The 20,203-nt window shown below is 40.7% G+C and overlaps 1 gene segment (V, D, J or C); it reads left to right on the forward strand.

Moving 5' to 3' along the window:
* The first annotated feature begins 1,552 nt into the window (after nt 1–1,552).
* On the forward strand, nt 1,553–20,154 carry LOC140716196 (Ig heavy chain C region-like). The segment is given in 4 exon segments: nt 1,553–2,587; nt 10,303–10,605; nt 18,748–19,065; nt 19,451–20,154. Coding segments are annotated over 3 exon segments (966 nt in total).
* The last annotated feature ends 49 nt before the right edge of the window (nt 20,155–20,203 follow it).

The following is a 20,203-nucleotide window of genomic DNA, read 5'->3' on the forward strand; positions in this document are numbered from 1 at the left end:
TAATGGAATGTGTATCGTATTTTGCCACGTTATTCGAATTTCGAACAAATATCTTTAATGTAAACAACCAGACAGGATCTTCGTCCCTAAATATAGCTGTGGTGTTTTCCCTGTTCTGTTCTTCCTGACCATAAATGACCCGAATTATTGCCCTAAATTAGGCACATCTGAATTCCTTTTTCGCAGAAATGTTTTCTGTCAAGCCGAATTCCTCCAGAATCTTGTGTGTTGCTTCGTTATTACGCACATACACTGCAAGCGAGGTCACTAAGTTCTAAGACACCACCATTGACAATAAACTTAAGGTCAGTTTTCTAACAACGGCTGGCCTCAGATTCATGTTGACTACCAATGTTGAACAGACGAAGGACCGCAAGGCAGAAATATGCTACAACAGGAATATTATTTAGTTATTCATGGTGATTAAACGAAAGGCTTTTAGTGCATTTGCTGTCTCAAGTTACTCGTGGATGCTTTTAACACATTATTGAAGCCCTCTCCAGATAATAAAGCAAAGAAGAATGGAAATACATTCAGTGGGGATGGAGATCTTTCTCTATATCTCTATCCATACGTTAATGCTCATATATTTCACCGATGTAATTATGGAAATATCAGATATAATATGTATCATTAACCGAGCTATAATCGCTGTTGATACGCCTTCTGCATTATGCAAATGAGCCCAGACTCCCGAGGCTTATAAAGTCTTTGCTCCTTCACAAGTTTGCACAGACAGCCGACGCTGATGTCTGGAAACTTCTCTACTTAACAGGCTTTCTGGTGGTGAAGAAACCATGAATATTTTGTGTGTTTTGATATTTTTAGCGTGGTTACCGAGTACGTGCAGTTTATTTTTAAAGAGAATGATGATTAGTATTTTGCCGTTGCGTAAACAAATTTCATTTTATGTTACATCCTGTGCTGCTTCAGATATGTGATGATTAAATTTGGTTTCCTCCCTTCAGATGCCTTCGGTGTATGGGTAGAACAGACACCAAAAGAAGCAACAAAACAAACAGGCGAAACTCTGACCATCAACTGTGTTTTAAAAGATGCTTTCTGTGGCCTGAATAGCACTCTTTGGTACCGCCAAAGACCCGGTCAAACCAATAACGAAAGCTTATCGATTGGAGGACGATATGCGGAATCTCTCAACAAGCCAACAAACTCCTCTTCGCTGCAGATCAGGAATCTAATTGTTGAAGATACAGCCACCTATTTCTGCCATGCTCTCTACTACCACAGTAACGAAGTTGAGCGCAAGCCAATTCAAATACGTTGGAAAATCTTTCACGCGAGAAACTATGATTGCTTCGGTCTTTTGGAGAAGAAAATTGCTGAGCAGTAACGGGTTACATTGTAGAGCGAGGGTTGGTTTATAAAACGTTAGCGACAGTCACTATGCCGCACATATCCAAGTGGGCACAGTTGGAGGTGCAGCGTCACTTTGTCCTTCCAGAGTTATGCAAATGGAGACATTATTGCTACTGAATGAACCACTGTGCAGATAAAGAATGCCACAGTGATCCAAAGCATGGAATCTGCAATTCAAAAATCACCAATGCATTTGGTAATTGGAGAAAGGACAATGCTAACCCGTTTCTGAACTGTACAATGCAGACGCTATTTTCGAGGGATTATTGGCCATAAAAGTAGCTGTGCGGAATAAAAACGGCCTTAAGCAAGATTGTAATTTGCGTCTTGACCACATGATCTAGTATTGATGTACAAGGAACCTTTTAGTACTGGCATCAATGACTGTGTGAACAAAAGTGTCACAGTGATGAATCTTCAATCGCCGTCATGCATAAATCTCCTCCGCAATTCTTAATGCAAAGCTAATGCAAGACATTCTTTCAGCAACTAAAACTTTTCACTGCCAAACATACTGCCTCTGCCAGACACTGGTACGCATAATAGAGCCTTGCTCTATATACTTGTGTAATTGTTGTGTAAATGTTATAATCATATGAATAACAAAGCTTTGATATTTTCCTTGATATCTGCCTGGCTGAGAGTTATTATCGATGGAAGCCAATACAACATTTTCATTCATGTCCAGTTCCCTCATATCATGGAGGGATAGGATTACTTGACCGATTTATACACTATTTACAACAGTGAGTTTATTGTGCTCACGTGAAATGATGTGTCAACACAAAGCCACAGCAGTCTAAGCCATAGCACAAACCTCCGGGGCAGTTTTATTTTGTTCGTCGATTTGTAAATGGGATTACAAACTGTGCCTTTACGTTCGTGGATGTTGCTCGACATAATTTTAAAAAGATACTTCTTCTTTGGGTTGAATTCCACCTACATTCCTTGGTGCTTAATCAACAATTTTCCCGTTTCAATATCACAAGCGCTTTTAATGCACCGAATATACAGAAGTGCGGATGAAAACTGAAAGAAATTGAGACCTGCTGACCACTAGAATATATTGTTAAGCATTTTGCTTCTGTCTTATTCTGGAAGACCTACCTCTATAATTCACTTTTAATGATCACTTTCCGTATTGGGATGAATAGGAAGTAAATCATTGTGTACGTATACGGAGGTGGCACAAAGCTGACTGTGACAGCTGGTAAGTGACATATTTTATTACATGTTGGGCAAGCGCATATGTTTCCCGATGAGAAGGGCAATTAGAATCTCACTTAATCTTCAATAAAAAAAGAAATTACAAAAAAAACCCACTTAAATTATGCAAACGGAGTAGTACACTATCATAATGTACTTTTGCAAATAGAAAAATGCTAACTCGCTGAGATGTCCCAGAAGAAGTTAAATACGCGCCTTTCCTCCCAAGATAATTCTTTCGTTGGCTTAAAAGAAGAAAATTGAACTTGGAGTACTTTTACAAATCGAAGCGTATCAATTACCCTCGACCTGCTGCATGCCTCCCCCGACAGTAACTTTAAAGTGTTACCTGATACATTGATATAATGCGATTTTTCATATATTTGTATATTTGAGTGCCGATTAGCAGACATGAGCTACATCGCCATGCGATACCTATATTAGAGAAAACCTCTTTATCAGTTGAAATATATGAAGATTTAGTGTGTAAAGTGAACCCAAGAACGAAAGAAGTTTGAAGATGAAATAGGTTTCAGTACACAAAGGGGTCGCTATAAATATAAACGGTATTTTATTAATTTGATGCTTGGCAGGGAATTTGAATCATAAACTCGTAGTGAAAACAACTTGATACATTGCTGGAATAGAATAAAATGTATTTATTTAGAAAGACATATCGTTTTCTAACAACCACTTAAAATCCGTGCAAGCCTGGAAGTACAGGATGAAACAAATTTTCTCAGACTCGTTTGACTTGTATAACTTTGGTTATATTTTAATGCACCGAATTTTAATGTCAATTGTCAGACTGTTCAGGGAGGGCAGAGGTAGGCGATAGGTGGTTCTGATCGCAAGGCGAGAAGAGGTACTAGTTGAATGATAACATAATCAACTTAGTCTGTGAAAGCGGGACACGATAATATTAAGTCCCCACCATCTCGCTGAATGCCTCGAAGTCAATTGCCAATTCAAATTCAAATAAAAATTACACTCCAGATCGTAATGAGTGTTATTTCAGGCGTTCAGTATCGCTCAAGATATCAATTATAAAATTGGTATTAAACAGACTGTGTTGCAGTACAAAATATAAAACTGCCGTTAGTTAAACGGTCTGCTAAATTATAGGTTGCAATGGAACCGTTGCTGCGAAACGAGTTTTAATTTTCATCAAATAAATTGAACGATAGTTCCTACAAGTAATTCCTCCCCCGATACAAACTCAAAAGAAGTTAAAAGTCTGACCCAGAAAAGCGGAGGGAAGCAATTTGCAATACTACCCATAATTGATGCAATTTACTTCAACTTATTGCTGTTTGTTTGCTTCACATTTCTTAGTTTTTAACATGCTGTGGAGCTCCTTTGTCCGAGCTTAGCTGGTTTTAAAAATCCACTGAATCTCATTTTTGTTTGTATTTTTGTTGGAACCTAATCCAGCTCTACGTGTTTTGTTTTTTAAATAGGCAAGTAAAAAAGTCGTCTTTGTTAGTATGTAGCGCTGTGTTATATTATTCCATCTGCCCAGCCCATTTTCTCCCAATACTCTAGCAATTAATGCAGACCTTCCCCTCGGGTTTTGATCATTTTCATGAAAGGAACTTCTCCGTCGTCAAGCACAGTCGATGCCACGCACTTAACCAAACAATTGGGGAGGTGAATTTATTGAATACTTCCAGACTAAATCAATGCCCTTTCTATTTTGCTGTGCTAATGACAATCAAAATGAAACTGTCCGATACCAGCACCTGTTATTCAGTCCAATGAAATGAATGGATGGTTCCTGATCTCCGAGTCGTATCTCAAGATTCCTTCGCTTCGGCAAGTGACATCCCAGGTTTTCTGTCTTGATCTCAAAAACTCAATTCACGTATTTTATCTTTCGCTTTCCTTCCCTTGCAAATCCAGTGAGGTTACAAATAACGCTCTCAGTTAGTGCCCAAGATTACCCATAAGGCCATGAGTCTGGAGCAGAACTAGGCAGTTCGGCGCACCGGTATGCTCCACCATTATCTGCACGCAAAGACTTATCAAGAATCTATCAACCGGAGCTTTAAATACACTCGAGGATCTGGCCTCTATCTACACCGTGTATGCCAACGAAATCCACAGATTCACCACCCTCTGGCTAATAAAAATATCATCCTCATCTCCTTTCTAAATGGACGTCCCTCGGTTCTGACGTTGTACCTTTTGATTCTAGACTCCCTCACAAGAGGAACCATATTTTCCTTGTCCACATTATTTAGACCTTTCCACACTTGATACGTTTCAACGTGACCACCCTCTTAATTTTACTAAATTCCAATGAATAAACGCTCCTGTGATAGACGTTCAAAATCGTAATCACTTTTGTGAATTTCCTTTGAACTTTCTACAATGTCATCACATTCTTTCTAAGAGGCCTCAAACTGCTCACAATCAACGATGTGATGCTTTATAAGGCACTGGTAATGAGGCCTTACCAGTGCCTTATAAAGCATTACATCCTTGATTTTATATTCTAGTCCTCTCGAAATGAATGCTAAAATTGCATTTGCCTTCCTGATCACCGATTCAACTTGCAATTAACCTTTAGAGGAATCCTGCACGAGGACACCCAATTCCCTTTACACCACAGATTCTTTGAAATTTCTCCTCATTCTAGTCTAGGCTTTAATTCCTTCTACCGATGTGCATGACCATACACTTCGTCTTTCTATTACAACTGTTACTTTTTTGCTCATTGTCCCAATCAGTCTAAGTCCTTCCGCAGACTCCCTGTTTCCTCAACACTACCCCGATTCTCAGCATATCTGGAATCCTCTGCAAACGGCCACAAAGTCATCAACTCTGTCATGCAATTCATTGGCATATAACGTAAAAAGAAGCAGCCCAACAGACCACTGTAGAACACCAGAGTCACCACAGCCAACCAATAAAGACTTGCATTATTCCCTCTCTTTGCCTCCTGCCAATCAGCCAATGCTCTGTCCATGCTAGTATCTTTCCTCTAATACCGACGCTACTTCTTCAAAGAGTTCTAAATGATTTGTGAGGATTTTCCCTTCAGGAAACTATGCTTTCAAGTATCCCGAAGCCTCAGCCTTAACAATCAAATCAAGTATTTTCCAACCACTGAGGTAAGCTTAACTGGCCTATAATTTACTTTACTCAACCTCCCTCCTTTCTTGAAGAGTGGAGTGACATTGGCAATTTTACATCCCTCCGGAATCATGCCAGAATCTAGTGATTCTTGAAAGATCACTACTAAAGATTCCACAATCTCATCAGCTACCACTTTTAGAACCGTAGGCCGTAGTCCATTTGGTCCAGATGACTTATCCACCTGCAGTCCTATCAGCTTTCCAAGCACCTTCTCCCTAGTAATACAATATCTCCCATCCATGCTTTATTACGCTTGCTGTTCCTTAACTCTACCTATAACGATTCTACATCTTTGATCCTATATCACCTCTTTCTCAGGATTGAATTTCATTTTCTCCCAACAGCATCACGCTATCCCTTCTGCCTACCTGCCTGTTCTTTCCATACAATGTGTATCTTTGGACGCTGAGCTCCCAACTATAATCTTATTTTAGCCATAACTCAGTGATGCCTACATCGTCATAACTGCCTGTCTTAAACTGCGCTACAAATCATCTACCTTATTTCGCAAACTGCATGCATTCAGATATAAGATATTCTGTCCAGTATTCGTCACCATTTTTCCACTTGTCCCCCTGTTGCACTGCAACTCACTGACTGTAATTTTGCCCAATCATCTATCTGACCTTCTTGAAAATCCCACTGCACACTACCTCTGCTTGCATACCAGCTGCCACATCCTCAGCACTATCTCACCGTCTCCCATCACCTCGCCAAGTTAGTTGAAACCCTCTTCAACAGCTCTTGTAAACATTAGCGCAAGTATATTGATCCCCAAACACGCTCCTATTGTGTAGGTCATCCAGAAGGGATCCCAATGATCCATAAATCTTCAACAGTGCCCCTGCACTAGTTCCTCAACCATACATTCATCTGCTAGACCATCCTATTTTGAACTTCACTGTGGCGTAACACAGGCAGAACTCCAGAGAGTACAGTACAACACTAGAGGTCCTGGTTTTCAGCTTTTTACTTAGCAGATTAAATTCTCTCTTCAGGGCTCCTCCCTTTTCCTACCTACGCCATTGGTGTTCCTATGTACCAAGACATCTGCCTGCTCATCTTCCCCATTTAAAATCCTCTGGATCCATTCTGAGACGTCTCTGAATCTTGCACTCAGGAAGCAACATACTATCCGGGTGACTCTCTCGTGTCCACAGATTCTGGTGTCAACTGTTCCTACCACTAGTTCAGTCCTCTTCTGCCCCCTTTCCTTTTGAAACATAGCAGCAGATGCAGTGCCAGAAACCCTAATGCTGCGGTTTCCCCCTGCTGGTAGGTCATCGTAGTGCACCACACACATACACACACACACACACACACACACACACACACACACACACACACACACACACACACACACACACACACACACACACACACACACACACACACACACACACACACACTCCAAAGTGGTATACTTATTATTGAGGGGAACGGCCACAAAGGTATTCTGCATCGGCTGCCCATTTTCTGTCCTCCTGACAGTCACCATGCTTAGGCGTGACCACTCCCTGTAGATGCTATTTCTCACCTCCTCATTTTCCCATATGAGCTGAAGGTCAACGAGCTGTGGCTCCAGTTCCATAACACGTTGTTTGAGGAGCTGCTGTTCGGTGAACCTGATGCAAATATGTTTATCCAGAAGGCTGGAGATCTCCCAGGGTTCCAATTCTGATAATTAAATTATCTGTGATAATTGCTCTAGTATCAATTGTTTAGTGACAATAAAGTATTAAAAAAATTAAAAATGGAATGCGGGTCATTTAGACCAATGTCCTTAATGTAGATTATAGATTATTTACCTCCATCATGGCCAAATGATTAGAGGAGTTTCTACCCATATTGATACGTAGCGATCAGACAGGTTTTATACGACAACGCCAGACTCAAGACAATATACGAAGGACACTTCACATTATGGATCATATACAAAAAATAAAATCGAAGCAATAGTGATAAGCGTGGACGCTGAAAAAGCATTTGATTCGGTTAATTGGAATTTATTTTACGGAGTTTTACATAGATTTGGTTTCCAAGACACAATTATTAAAACTATACAGTCACAATATGACAATCCTACTGCTAGGATTAAAATCAATGGATATTTATCAAATAGTCTTACCCTAGAAAGGGGCACGAGACAGGGTTGTGCATGATCACCGCTACTCTTCGCGTTATATCTGGAACCATTAGCTCAATATATCAGACAAAATGAAGATATCAGGGGAATTACTATTAAAGGGACAGAGCATAAATTGGCTTGTTATGCGGATGACATTTTGATCTATCCAGGGCAGCCAACATACTCTTTACATAAATTGATGCAATCCTTTGAAAAATATGGTCAATTATCAGGATACAAGATCAACATAGATAAAACCCAATTACTTTCATATTACTATACCCCACCAAGATAAATTGAAAGTAGGTACCCCTGGGCATGGCACACAGAGTCTTTCAAATATTTGGGCATCATTATGCCAAAAGATTTGGCAAAATTATCAGAAGTAATTTTCAGCGTTTATGTAAAAAAATTAAGGAAGGTATGGCAAGATGGAACCTGATTCCGTTTTTTCAGTCTCAGTTCAAGGATTGAGTCTATTAAAATGAATATACTGCCCAGACTGTTATATTTCTTTCAGACCCTACCAATAGAGATTAATCAAAATCAATTCAATAATGGAACAAGATGCTAATAAAGCTATATTTGGCAGGGTAAAAGGCCTAGAGTTCGTCTCAAAACTTTGCAATTAGCAAAGAAAAAGTGGAGATGGCGCCTTCCTTCCCTTAAAGATTAATTTTTTGCAGCACAATTGAGAGCTGTGATATGTTGGTGCAACCCATCATGTGACGCTCAATGGAAAAACATTGAGGAGCGGGTACTTCCCATCCTCATACAAGCAATTGTGACTGATAACAACCTGCAAAGGTACATTAACACTATTGATAACCCATGGGTGAAATTGACTCTTAAAATATGGAAAACTACTATAAAAGAATATAATCTAGAGGGAGATATTGCAATTCTTAAATGGTGTGCATATGACTCGGATTTTACACCAAATAAATTGGATGCTAGATTTATGGACTGGACAGCTAAAGGAATAACAGTTCTTTGCAACATAATGAAAGAAGGAACACTGTTCTGCTTTGAAATGCTTAAAGAGAAACACTTATTAGAAAAACAAGATTTTTATTGGTATTTACAGATGCGACAATATGGTAATAAGACGCTTAAAATGTAACCAAGGCAAGTACATGATTGGTAGAGCTATTTAGAAAAGCATATAATTCAGATAATGGTAGTAGAATCATTTCAAGCAGGTATAAGGGGTTGTCAGAACTTAAAACACATTTGACTTCATACATTAAAACAAAATGGGAGAAGGAAGGAGGGATAATTATATCTGCGGAAGAATGGACAATAATATGGAGGTATCAATGGAAGTGTTCAATTTCACAGAAATGGAGGGAGTTTGGATGGAAAATTTTGATAAGATACTTTATTACACCCTCTCAGAAATCCCATTATGATAGTAACCTCCATGTTTGCTGGAGAAATTGTGGGAATCAAACTGCAAATCATTATCATAATTTTTGGGACTGCCCTGTTATCAAAAAACTATTGGAGGGGGTACACAATGCCCTGCAAGATATCCTTAAATGTGAAATACCCTTAGAGAGTAAGACCATATATTTTGGATATATACCTCAAGAATGGTTGAAAAGAGATACATATTTAATGAATATATTGTTAGTGGCTGGTAAAAAGACTCTTACTGGGAAATGGTTATCACAGGAGAGCCCAACTTTAAATACATGGATGGAAATTACAATGAACATTTACAAAATGGAGAAGATAACAGCATCTGTTAATCATAAGCTGGAACAATTTGATTCATAATGGGAAAAATGGCTTAACTACATAATGCCTCATAGGCCTGATTTTATTCTCACAAATTAATGAATATGTTGTAAAAAAAAAAGATCCCTTCCTACTTGTACAAAGTTCTTTCCTTTTGCTTGTTTTTTCTTTCCAATCTTTTCTATAAGTGTATGCCTCAGATAAATACTCTGTGGAGATCTGTGATATATATGATTATATGATATATATGTACAATGCTAAAAAACATCTTATGGAAATGTTTGTCTCATGATGAACTTCAATTAAAAATAAATTACAAAAAAGGAAAGAAATAAATGAAAGGAAGAAAGTAGTCGAGGCAACCACCCGACAACTCCAACCGTTAAACTTTGTGCTAAACTGGTCTTTCATTCTTGAATAAATACATGGAATGACCTTAGACGCTGGTATTTTGCCACCTTTTTCCATAATATTCGCTTCCACGATCTAGCTTTCTGTGTTCTGTCCTCCCTCGACTAGCTCCATACCTCTGACTATTCTGCCACAAGCCACTGACCCCTTCCCCACTCCGGTATTTTGTCACTGTCGTCCTTTCAGGGAAAGACTGAATGCATCCGTCCCATCACCCTTCTTTATTATTAAATTGAAATTATTGCTAAGTTTCAGGCTCGTTATCAATAAATCATCCTTTCAATTTTGTGTTCTAGGTTTCGCATTGTTTCTCAGAGATCCTACCGTTGAAGAAATGTGCACAAACAAAACTGCCACACTGGTGTGTGAAGTGATCGCCATAACTCCAGCTGAGGTCTCCATATCTTGGAGAGTGGATGGAAAGGAAAGGGCTGATGGTGTTCAAACAGGACAAGCAACAAAGTTCGGAAGCCAATACCTGACAGTTAGCCGTTTGACCAGCAGCGTTGCGGAGTGGGACAGCGGGGTTGAATACTCCTGCTCGGTGCAGGACAATCAATTAGATACTCCGTTATCAAAACGGACACGAAACACAAAAGGTGGGTGCAATAAGAACAATCGAACTGCAAAGTAGTGTAGATGCAGAAAGAGGAACAGAAACTGCTGGATATCAGGCAGCAGATTGCAGAGGGAAAACGACATGACTGTGAGCGAGCTGCCCTCTGGTAAAGCTGTAAGTTAATACATAATTCAGGGAAGACTCAGGGTAGTTGAGGGGGCAAAAGTTTAGAGGTAACACGAAGGGGAACATCTTTACTCAGAGAGTTGTAGCTGTGTGGAACGAGCTTCCAGTATAAGTGGTAGAGGCAAGTTCGATATTGTCATTTTTTTAAAAATTGGGTAGGTATATGGACAGGAAACGAATGGAGGGTTATGGGCTGAGTGCAAGTCGGTGGGACTAGGTGAGAGTAAGCGTTCAGCACAGACTAGAAGGGCCGAGATGGCCTGTTTCCGTGCTGTAATTTTTATATGGTTATATGGCTACATAAAATGGTTATAAGACGGGCGTTGCGACAATTACGTCACCAATAAAATTCTCGCCATATCCTTTGATGCCGATCAGAAAACGATCAACTTCCGCCTTAACGATATGTACGGGTGGCCAACACCGCAGTCTGTGGCAGAGCATTCCACAGATCTACTATTCTCTGGCTGAAAAAATTCCTCGTTACCTCTGTTCTAAAGGGTCGCCCGTCAATGTTGAGGCTGTGCCATCTCGGTCTTGATACCCCACCATAGAAAACATCCTTTCCACATCACCCTATCTCGTCCTCTCAACATTAAGGAGGTTTCAATGAGATCCACACGCATTCTTCTAAATTCCAGTGAGTATAGTCCCAAAGCTGCCATACGCTCCGCATAAGTTTTCCCCGTCATTCCTGGAATGATCCGCGGGAACCTCCTCTGGACTCTCTTCAATGACAACACATCCTTTCTGTGATATTGGGCCCTAAACTGTTGACAATACTTTAAGTGCGGCCTGACTAGTGCCTTATAAATGATCAGCACAAACTCCTTGCCGTTATATTCTATTGCCCTAGAAATAAATGCCAACGTTGCATTGGACCTTCTTTACCACAAACTCAACCTGTAAATGAACCTTCTGGCAGTCTAGCACGAGGACATCTAAGTCCCTCTGCACCTCTGATATTTGAAACTTTTCCCCATTTAGATAATAGTCCACACTATTGTTCCTTTTGCCAAAATGTATTATCATACATTACCCAACACTGTCTTCCATTTGCCACCTTTTTGTCCATTCTTCCAATTTCTCCAAGCCCTGCTGCAATTGCATTGCTTCTTCAGCACTACCTGCTCCTTCACCTTTCTTCGTATAAGCCGCAAATTTTGCCACGAAGCCATCAATTCCATTAAGTGAACCATTGATAAACAATGTGAAAAACAGGTGTCCTATTCCTGACCCGTGAGGAACAGCAGTAGTCCCCGGCAGCTAACCAGAAAAAGACTCCTTTTATTCCCATTCACTGCCTCCTGTCTGTCAACTATTCTGGAATCCATACTTGCATCTTTCCGGTAAAGAGATGAGGTTTTATCTTGTTGAGCAGCCTCAGTTGTGGCATCTTATCACACCACTTCTGAAAATCCAATTAAATGATATTCACTCCCTCGCCTCTGTCCACCCTGGTTGTTACTTCCTCGAAGAATTCTGAAAGATTTGTCAGACAAGATTTCCCTTCACAGAAACCATGCTTACTTTGACCTTTTTAACATCAGTCTCCAAGTACCTCAAAACTTCACCCTTAGTAATAGACTCCAACGCTTTCCCAACCACTGAGGTTAGGCTAACTGGCCTATAACTCTCCCTCCTTAAAGAGTGGAGTGACATTTGCCATTTTCCAGACCTCCAGGACCATGCCAGAATCAAGTGATTCTTGAAAGATCATGGCCAATGCATCCGTTATCTCTTCAGCAACCTCTCTCAGGAGTCTGGGATGTAAACCATTTGACCTAGGTGACTTATGTACCTTAAGACCTTTAAGTTTGCCTTGCACTATTTTCCTTTGTAATAGCAATGGCACTCACTCCTGCTCCCTGATGCCCATTGACCTCTGGCACACTGCTAGTGTCTTCCACAGTGAAGACAGGTGCAAAGTACCCATTACGTTCATCTGGCATTTCTTTGTCCCCATTACTACCTTACCAGCTTCATTTTCTAATGGTCCAATATTACCACTCAACTCCCTTTTACCCTTTATATAATTGAAAAAAAAAAACTTTTAATATCCTGCTTTATATTATAGTCTAGTCTGTCCTCAAATTTCACTTTTTCCCTTTCTATAGCTTTTTTTTAGTTGCCTTTTGTTTGATTTTAAACGCTTCCCAATCATTTAAATTCCCACTCACTTCGGCTACCTTATATGCTCTTTCCTTGGCTTTTACACAGGCCTGATCTTCCTTTGCCAGCCACGGTTGCCTACCCCTTCCAGTTGAGAACTTCTTCCTCTGTGGCACATATCTATCCTGCGCCTTGTGGAACTATTCCCAGAAACTTCAGCCATCTCTGCTCTGCCGTTATCCCCGCCAATATTCTCTTCCAATCTACCTGGACAAGCTCCTCTCTCGTGCCTCTGCAATTCCATGTATTCCATTGCGATACAGATACATGCGAGTTATGCTTCTCAATGACCCCAACTAACCAACCCGGTATGTTCTTCTTTGACTCTGGGAAGAAACTGGAGCAGCTGGGGAAAACCCGTGCATTCCACGGGGACAACGTAGAGACTCCTTATAGAACAGCGCAGGCATTAAACTCCGAACTCCAAAACGTTCCGAGCGGTAATAGCGTCGCGCTACCGTGGCTCCGTGTTGTTGGTTGGCAAAGGTCGGAACCACTATTTGCCCCAAAGAAAATGATGGAAATCAATTATACAATCACAAATACGTCATCGTATTAGATGGTTAGGGCAGTTTAGTACCCTTCAGGAGCTTCATGAGTGAACTCTTTTTCATGATAAGCACAGATGGTCGTTTATGTCAGCATATTGAACAAATCCAGTCACAATCCTCATCAAATGAAGCAGTCCATGTCTTGCGGGAAGATCGATATCAGATTCTAAAGTTGACACCGATTGCAAAGTGAGATTTCTGCGGCATAAGTTCTAAACAATAACTAAAATAAATTGTAACAATCTGCTCCGCATATTCAATGGTTCACGCACAAGAACATTCAGACCACCCCGAACACCAACATTTTCCAGTTTCCGACCATTCATAAAATATACTATCGTCATATTTATTTCTCCTCAGTCGATATCCTCACGTTTTCCACGTAACATTCAATCTGCTGAGTACTTACCAATTTACTTACCTTGCGTACATCCCACCAAATTCTCCCAGAATCTTTTTCACAGGCCACGATTCCACATAACTTCTATTCCCAGTAAACAGACATATTACAGTATATAGAAACATAGGAAATAAGTGCAGGAGTAGGCCATTCGGCCCTTCGAGCCTGCACTGCCATTCAGTATGATCATGGCTGATCTTCCAACTCAGAACCCTGTACCTGCTTTCTCTCCATACCCCCTGATCCCTTTAGCCACAAGGGCCATATCTAACTTCCTCTTAAATATAGCCAATGAACCGGCCTCCACCGTTTCCTGTGTCAGAGAATTCCACAGATTCACCACTCTCTGTGTGAAGAAGTTTTTCTTCATCCTGGTCCTAAAAGGCTTCCACTTTAACCTTAAACTGTGACCCCTCGTTCTGGACTTCCCCAACATCGGAAACAATCTTCCTGCATCTAGCCTGTCCAATCCCTTTAGAATTTTATACGTTTCAATAAGATCCCCCCTCAATCTTCTAAATTCCAGTGAGTATAAGCCTAGTCGATCCAGTCTTTCTTCATATGAAAGTCCTGCCATCCCAGGAATCAATCTGCTGAACCTTCTCTGTCCTCCATCTATGGCAAGAATGTCTTTCCTCAGATTAGGGGACCAAAACTGCACACAATATTCTAGGTGCGGTCTCACCAAGGCCTTGAACAACTGCAGTAGAACCTCCCTGCTCCCGTGCTCAAATCTTCTTCCTATGAATGCCAACATACCATTCGCCTTTTTCACCGCCTGCTGTACCTGCATGCCCACTTTCAATGACTGGTGTACAAAGACACCCAGGTCTCGTTGCACCTCCCCTTTTCCTAATCGGCCACCGTTCAGATAATAATCTGTTTTCCTGTTCTTGCAACCAAAGTGGATAACCTCACATTTATCCACATTAAATTGCATCTGCCATGAATTTACCCACTCACCTAACCTATCCAAGTCACCCTGCATCCTCTTAGCATCCTCCTCACAGCTAACACCGCCGCCCAGCTTCGTGTCATCCGCAAACTTGGAGATGCTGCATTTAATTCCCTCGTCTAAATCATTAATATATATTGTAAACAACTGGGGTCCCAGCACTGAGCCTTGCGGTACCCCACTAGTCACTGCCTGCCATTCTGAAAAGGTCCCGTTTACTCCCACTCTTTGCTTCCTGTCTGCCAACCAATTCTCTATCCACATCAATAACATACCCCCAACACCGTGTGCTTTAAGTTTGCACACTAATCTCTTGTGTGGGACCTTGTCAAAAGCCTTTTGAAAATCTAAATATACCACTTCCACTGGCTCTCCCCTATCCACTCTACTAGTTACATCTTCAAAAAATTCTATAAGATTCGTCAGACATGATTTTCCTTTCACAAATCCATGCTGACTTTGTCTGATAATTTCACCTCTTTCCAAATGTACTGTTATCACATCTTTGACAACCGACTCTAGCATTTTCCCCACCACCGATGTCAGATTAACCGGTCTATAATTCCCCGGTTTCTGTCTCCCTACTTTTTTAAAAAATTGGGGTTACATTTGCCACCCTCCAATCCTCAGGAACTAATCCAGAATCTAAGGAATTTTGAAAAATTATCACTAATGCATCCACTATTTCTAGGGCTACTTCCATATGCACTCTGGGATGCAGACCATCTGGCCCTGGGGATTTATCTGCCTTTAATCCCTTCAATTTACCTAACACCACTTCCCTACTAACATGTATTTCCCTCAGTTCCTCCATCTCACTAGACCCTCGGTCCCTTACCATTTCCAGAAGATTATTTATGTCTTCTTTAGTGAAGACAGAACCAAAGTAGTTATTCAATTGGTCTGCCATGTCTTTGTTCCCTATGATCAATGCACCTGTTTCTGACTGTAAAGTACCTACATTTGTCTTGACCAATCTTTCTGTCTATAAAAGCTTTTACAGTCAGTTTTTATGTTCCCTGTCAGCTTTCTCTCATAATCTTTTTCCCCTTCCCTAATTAAGCCGTTTGTCCTCCTCTGCTGGTCTCCGAATTTCTCCCAGTCCTCAGCTGTGCCGCTTTTTTTGGCTAATTTATATGTTTCTTCTTTGGACTTGATACTATCCCTAATTTCCCTTGTCAGCCACGGGTACACTACCTTCCCTGGTTTATTCTTTTGCCAAACTGGGATGAACAATTGTTGTAGTTCATCCATGCGATCTTTAAATGCTTGCCATTGAATATCCACCGTCAACCCTTTAAGTATCATTTGCCAGTCTATCTTAGCTAATTCACATCTCACACCTTCAAAGTTAACCTTCTTTAAGTTCAGAAGCTTTGTTTCTGAATTAACTATGTCACTCTCCATCTTAATGAAGAATTCCACCGTATTATGGTCACTCTTACCCAAGGGGCTTCACACGACAAGATTGCTAATTAACCCTTCCTCATTGCTGAATACCCAACCTAGAATGGCCTGCTCTCTAGTTGGTTCCTCGACCTGTTGGTTCAGAAAACCATCACGCATACTTTCCAAGAAATCATCTTCCTCAACACCCTTACCAATTTGGTTCACCCAATCTATATGTAGATTGAAGTCACCCATTATAACGACCGTTCCTTTATTGCACGCATTTCTAATTTCCTGTTTAATGCCATCCCCAACCTCACTACTACTGTTAGGTGGCCTGTACACAACTCCCGCCAGTGTTTTCTGCCCCTTAGTGTTAGGCAGCTGTACCTATATCGATTCCACATCCTCCAGGCTAATGTCCTTCCTTTCTATTGCGTTAATCTCCTCTCTAACCAGCAATGCCTCCCCACCTCCTTTTCTTTCCTGTCTCTCCCTCCTGAATATTGAATATCCCTGGATGTTGATCTCCCATCCTTGGTCACCCTGGAGCCATGTCTCTATGATCCCAACCGTATCATATTCATTAATAACTATCTTTACATTCAATTCATCCACCTTGTTACGAATGCTCCTCGCATTGACACTCAAAGCCTTCAGGTTTCTTTTTACAACACTCTTAGCCCTTATACAATTATGTTGAAAAGTGGCTATTTTTGCTTTTTGCCCTGGATTTGCCTGCCTGCCAGTTTTACTTTTGAACTTACTACTTTTTGCTTCCACCCTCATTTTACACCCCTCTGTCTCTCTGCACTTGTATCCATCCCCCTGCCACATTAGTTTAAAGCCTCCTGAACAGCAGTAGCACACGCTCCCCCTAGGACATTGGTTTCAGTCTAGCACAGGTGCAGACTGTCCTGTTTATACCGGTCCCACCTCTCCCAGAACTGGTTCCAATGCCCCAGAAATTTGAATCTCTCCCCTTTGCACCATTGTTCAAGCCATGTATTCATCTGAAATATCCTCCTATTTCTACTCTAACTAGCACGTGGCACTGGTAGTAATCCAGAGATTATTACCTTTGTGGTCCTACTTTTTAATTTATCTCCAAACTCCCTAAATTCACCTTGTAGGACATCATCCCATTTTTTACCTATATCGTTGGTATATCCCCCAGTAATATCATTGAAATAGATTCAGAGCATCTGAGGCCCCAGTATCGATCACTGTGATATCCTGTTCGCCACAGCTTGTAGGGCCGTAAACCCTTACAGGGTTCGCTTCTGGTACATGGTTGCTGTACTGTTTAACATGCACAAAATAGACTGTTTTTATTCACTCGTGCTACTCTGACAGTATCACCCAAACACAAAATACCATGATGGACTGAGGCTTCAAATACGTGGTTGTCACTTGGAAATAGAGTATGGCACCTTCCCTTCAATTTCGATGGGTTTATATCCTGTAACTCCCTACCCAACAGCTGTGAAAATTATGCTTCACCAGAAGCGTTGAAGCAATTCAGGAAAATAGCTCACATTTTCTATGCAAGACAGGTAAACAATGAACTTACTAGCTGCATCGAGAATCGAAACAAAAGTAATAAAGCAAAATTACTAAAGGCTCATACACATCTGAAACTGAATTGATCCTCCTAATGTTACTGTATTTTAATACCACAGTTTAGATTTTTTCTGGAATGCGTTGGGTGGTAAATAATGTAGGTGTCGGCTCATACATCGCAGTAGACTTTTATAATTTTCAAGATCAATTAAGTGGCAAGCGCTTCCTTCGAATACGTGGTTCCATTACATTTTATGGCACGTGGTAACCTACAGAGTTAACGTGGCCGCTTCGGTTTCACGTTACTGGCAAATTTTCCTATTTCTAGTGGAGTAACTTCCACAAAATATGACCGAAAATATTGAAGAGCTGGCAGTCAGTCCTCGGTTCGTAAAGTAGTGATGTATTGAATGCTAATCACACAACAGTGTTCTTTATTAGAATTCATTGGCATGTTATATTTTGTTTTCTTATTTCGAAGAGCGTACTACTCCGTCCATAATGCAGAAAGTACTGCAGTTTTAACTGAGTATAACTTTCCGCGTAATAGTTCTTTTCGATCAACTTCTTTTAGAATCACACTGGGGACTGGCAGACAAACCTTTTGCTCATTTTGTGTGAATACCTTTGAAGGAGGCCACGTTTTCCCTCAGTATTTTGAAGATCTAAGGGGGAACGTTTGCATCCCTGAATGGGAAAAAAATACTTACTGTTAAAGTCATGTCAGTGTACTATTTGCGCTGTGGTATCTATCATCAGGAGAATCAATGAGGATATCAGACAAGGAAGATAGAGGAGTCTGGTTGATAAGGCAAGTATAGCTGTATTAGGGAAGCAGAAAAAAATGTCACAGAGAAATGCGTCGTCAGTGGGATTATGAGCTACTCCGGCCTGGTTATAGTTGTTATAATCCACATCGTGAACATCACAGAATGAATATAACCATTCCCACTTTTTTGCCAGAAGAATGCTTTATGGCTGACATTAATGCCATCATAAAAAGGCCTTCCTTTGAAGAGATTTGGATGCTTCGGAGAGCAACAATTGTGTGCGAAGTGGTTTACACAGATTTACAGAATGTCACAGTCTCCTGGCAAGTAAATGGGAGTCGGAGAATGAACGGAGTAGAGACTCGCGGTCCGGAGAGGAGGGGAAATAAATCCGTCATCATCAGCAAACTGAAGATCAGTGTGGAGGAGTGGAACAGCGGAACCGAATACCTGTGCTTCGTAGAAGACCGTGATCTGCCAACACCACTGACAATCGCCTCCAAAAAAAACAAGGGTAAGCGCAATTAACTGCCGTCTTGAGTACGCATGGTATATCAAACAAACTTTTTGGAAGTGACATTCATGACCTAATCAATAGAATTGAAAACATAATCTCCTCCATTCCGTTGCGTAACAGCAATCCAGAAGAAAAGAAATGATCAGGACACCCATGGTAACGTAGAAAAGAAGTAAATACACAAAACGGCAAAACTACAATTGGTATCTTAATTACAAAGAGCAAATGCAACACATTATTTATACCTGGAGCCGATATGTCTTGTGTTGAAAAGCTGATCTAATTTCTGAGTTTATTGATATTTGAACATCCGGAGTCTGGTGAAGATACAAATCTGCAAGTCAAAGATGAAACTAATTTAAGGTATGTTTTTCTCTTCCAGTTACTGAAATGCACCGTCCTAAAGCCTACCTCTTGTACCCATCAGCTGAGGAGATTCAAGCGGAGGAAGCAGCTACCCTAATTTGCCTCGTGACCGGTTTTTATCCGGAAGATATATACGTCGGCTGGATGGCTAATGACAACCTTTTGCATTCGGGATTCTCCACCCAGTTTAACAGCGATAAGGAAAACGGCTCTAACTCGGTTACCAGCAAACTGAGGATCAGCGCAGAAGACTGGGAGAAGGGAACCACCTATAGCTGTTTGGTTGGACATCCGTCGCTAAAAACAAATATAGTCAGAAGTATTAATAAATCCCAGGGTAAACCTACTTTAGTTAACGTGTCAGTTGTTCTAACTGACAGCTTTAAATCGTGCGCCTAATCATCCTTGATTTGATGACTAGTAGCTTGGAAGTGTTTCTTGCTTACTGCGTAGCTGTTTGAATTTCCGTTTTGCTGATTTACTGAAGACCACGCATAGCATTCACTCTTCAGGTTATCCTACCGCAAATGAAATATTCCATTAATTTCATTTATTCATTAACATTCTGAAGAGCTCTCGATAGCATTAGATTTTTTTAAACTTTACGTTGATTCTGAAAATGTAGTACTTCAGAGATGCTAGTAAGTCGCGGAATAGATAGCAGATAGCGATTTATTCTGTACGCCACATTATATTGAAATAAATTCAGAATGAAAACTTCTTGGTTTCCACATGTGTGTTCTTATTTTTGCTCTTAAGAGTAAAACAT

Source organism: Hemitrygon akajei, chromosome 25, assembly GCF_048418815.1.
Source record: "Hemitrygon akajei chromosome 25, sHemAka1.3, whole genome shotgun sequence".
NCBI lineage: Eukaryota > Metazoa > Chordata > Chondrichthyes > Myliobatiformes > Dasyatidae > Hemitrygon > Hemitrygon akajei.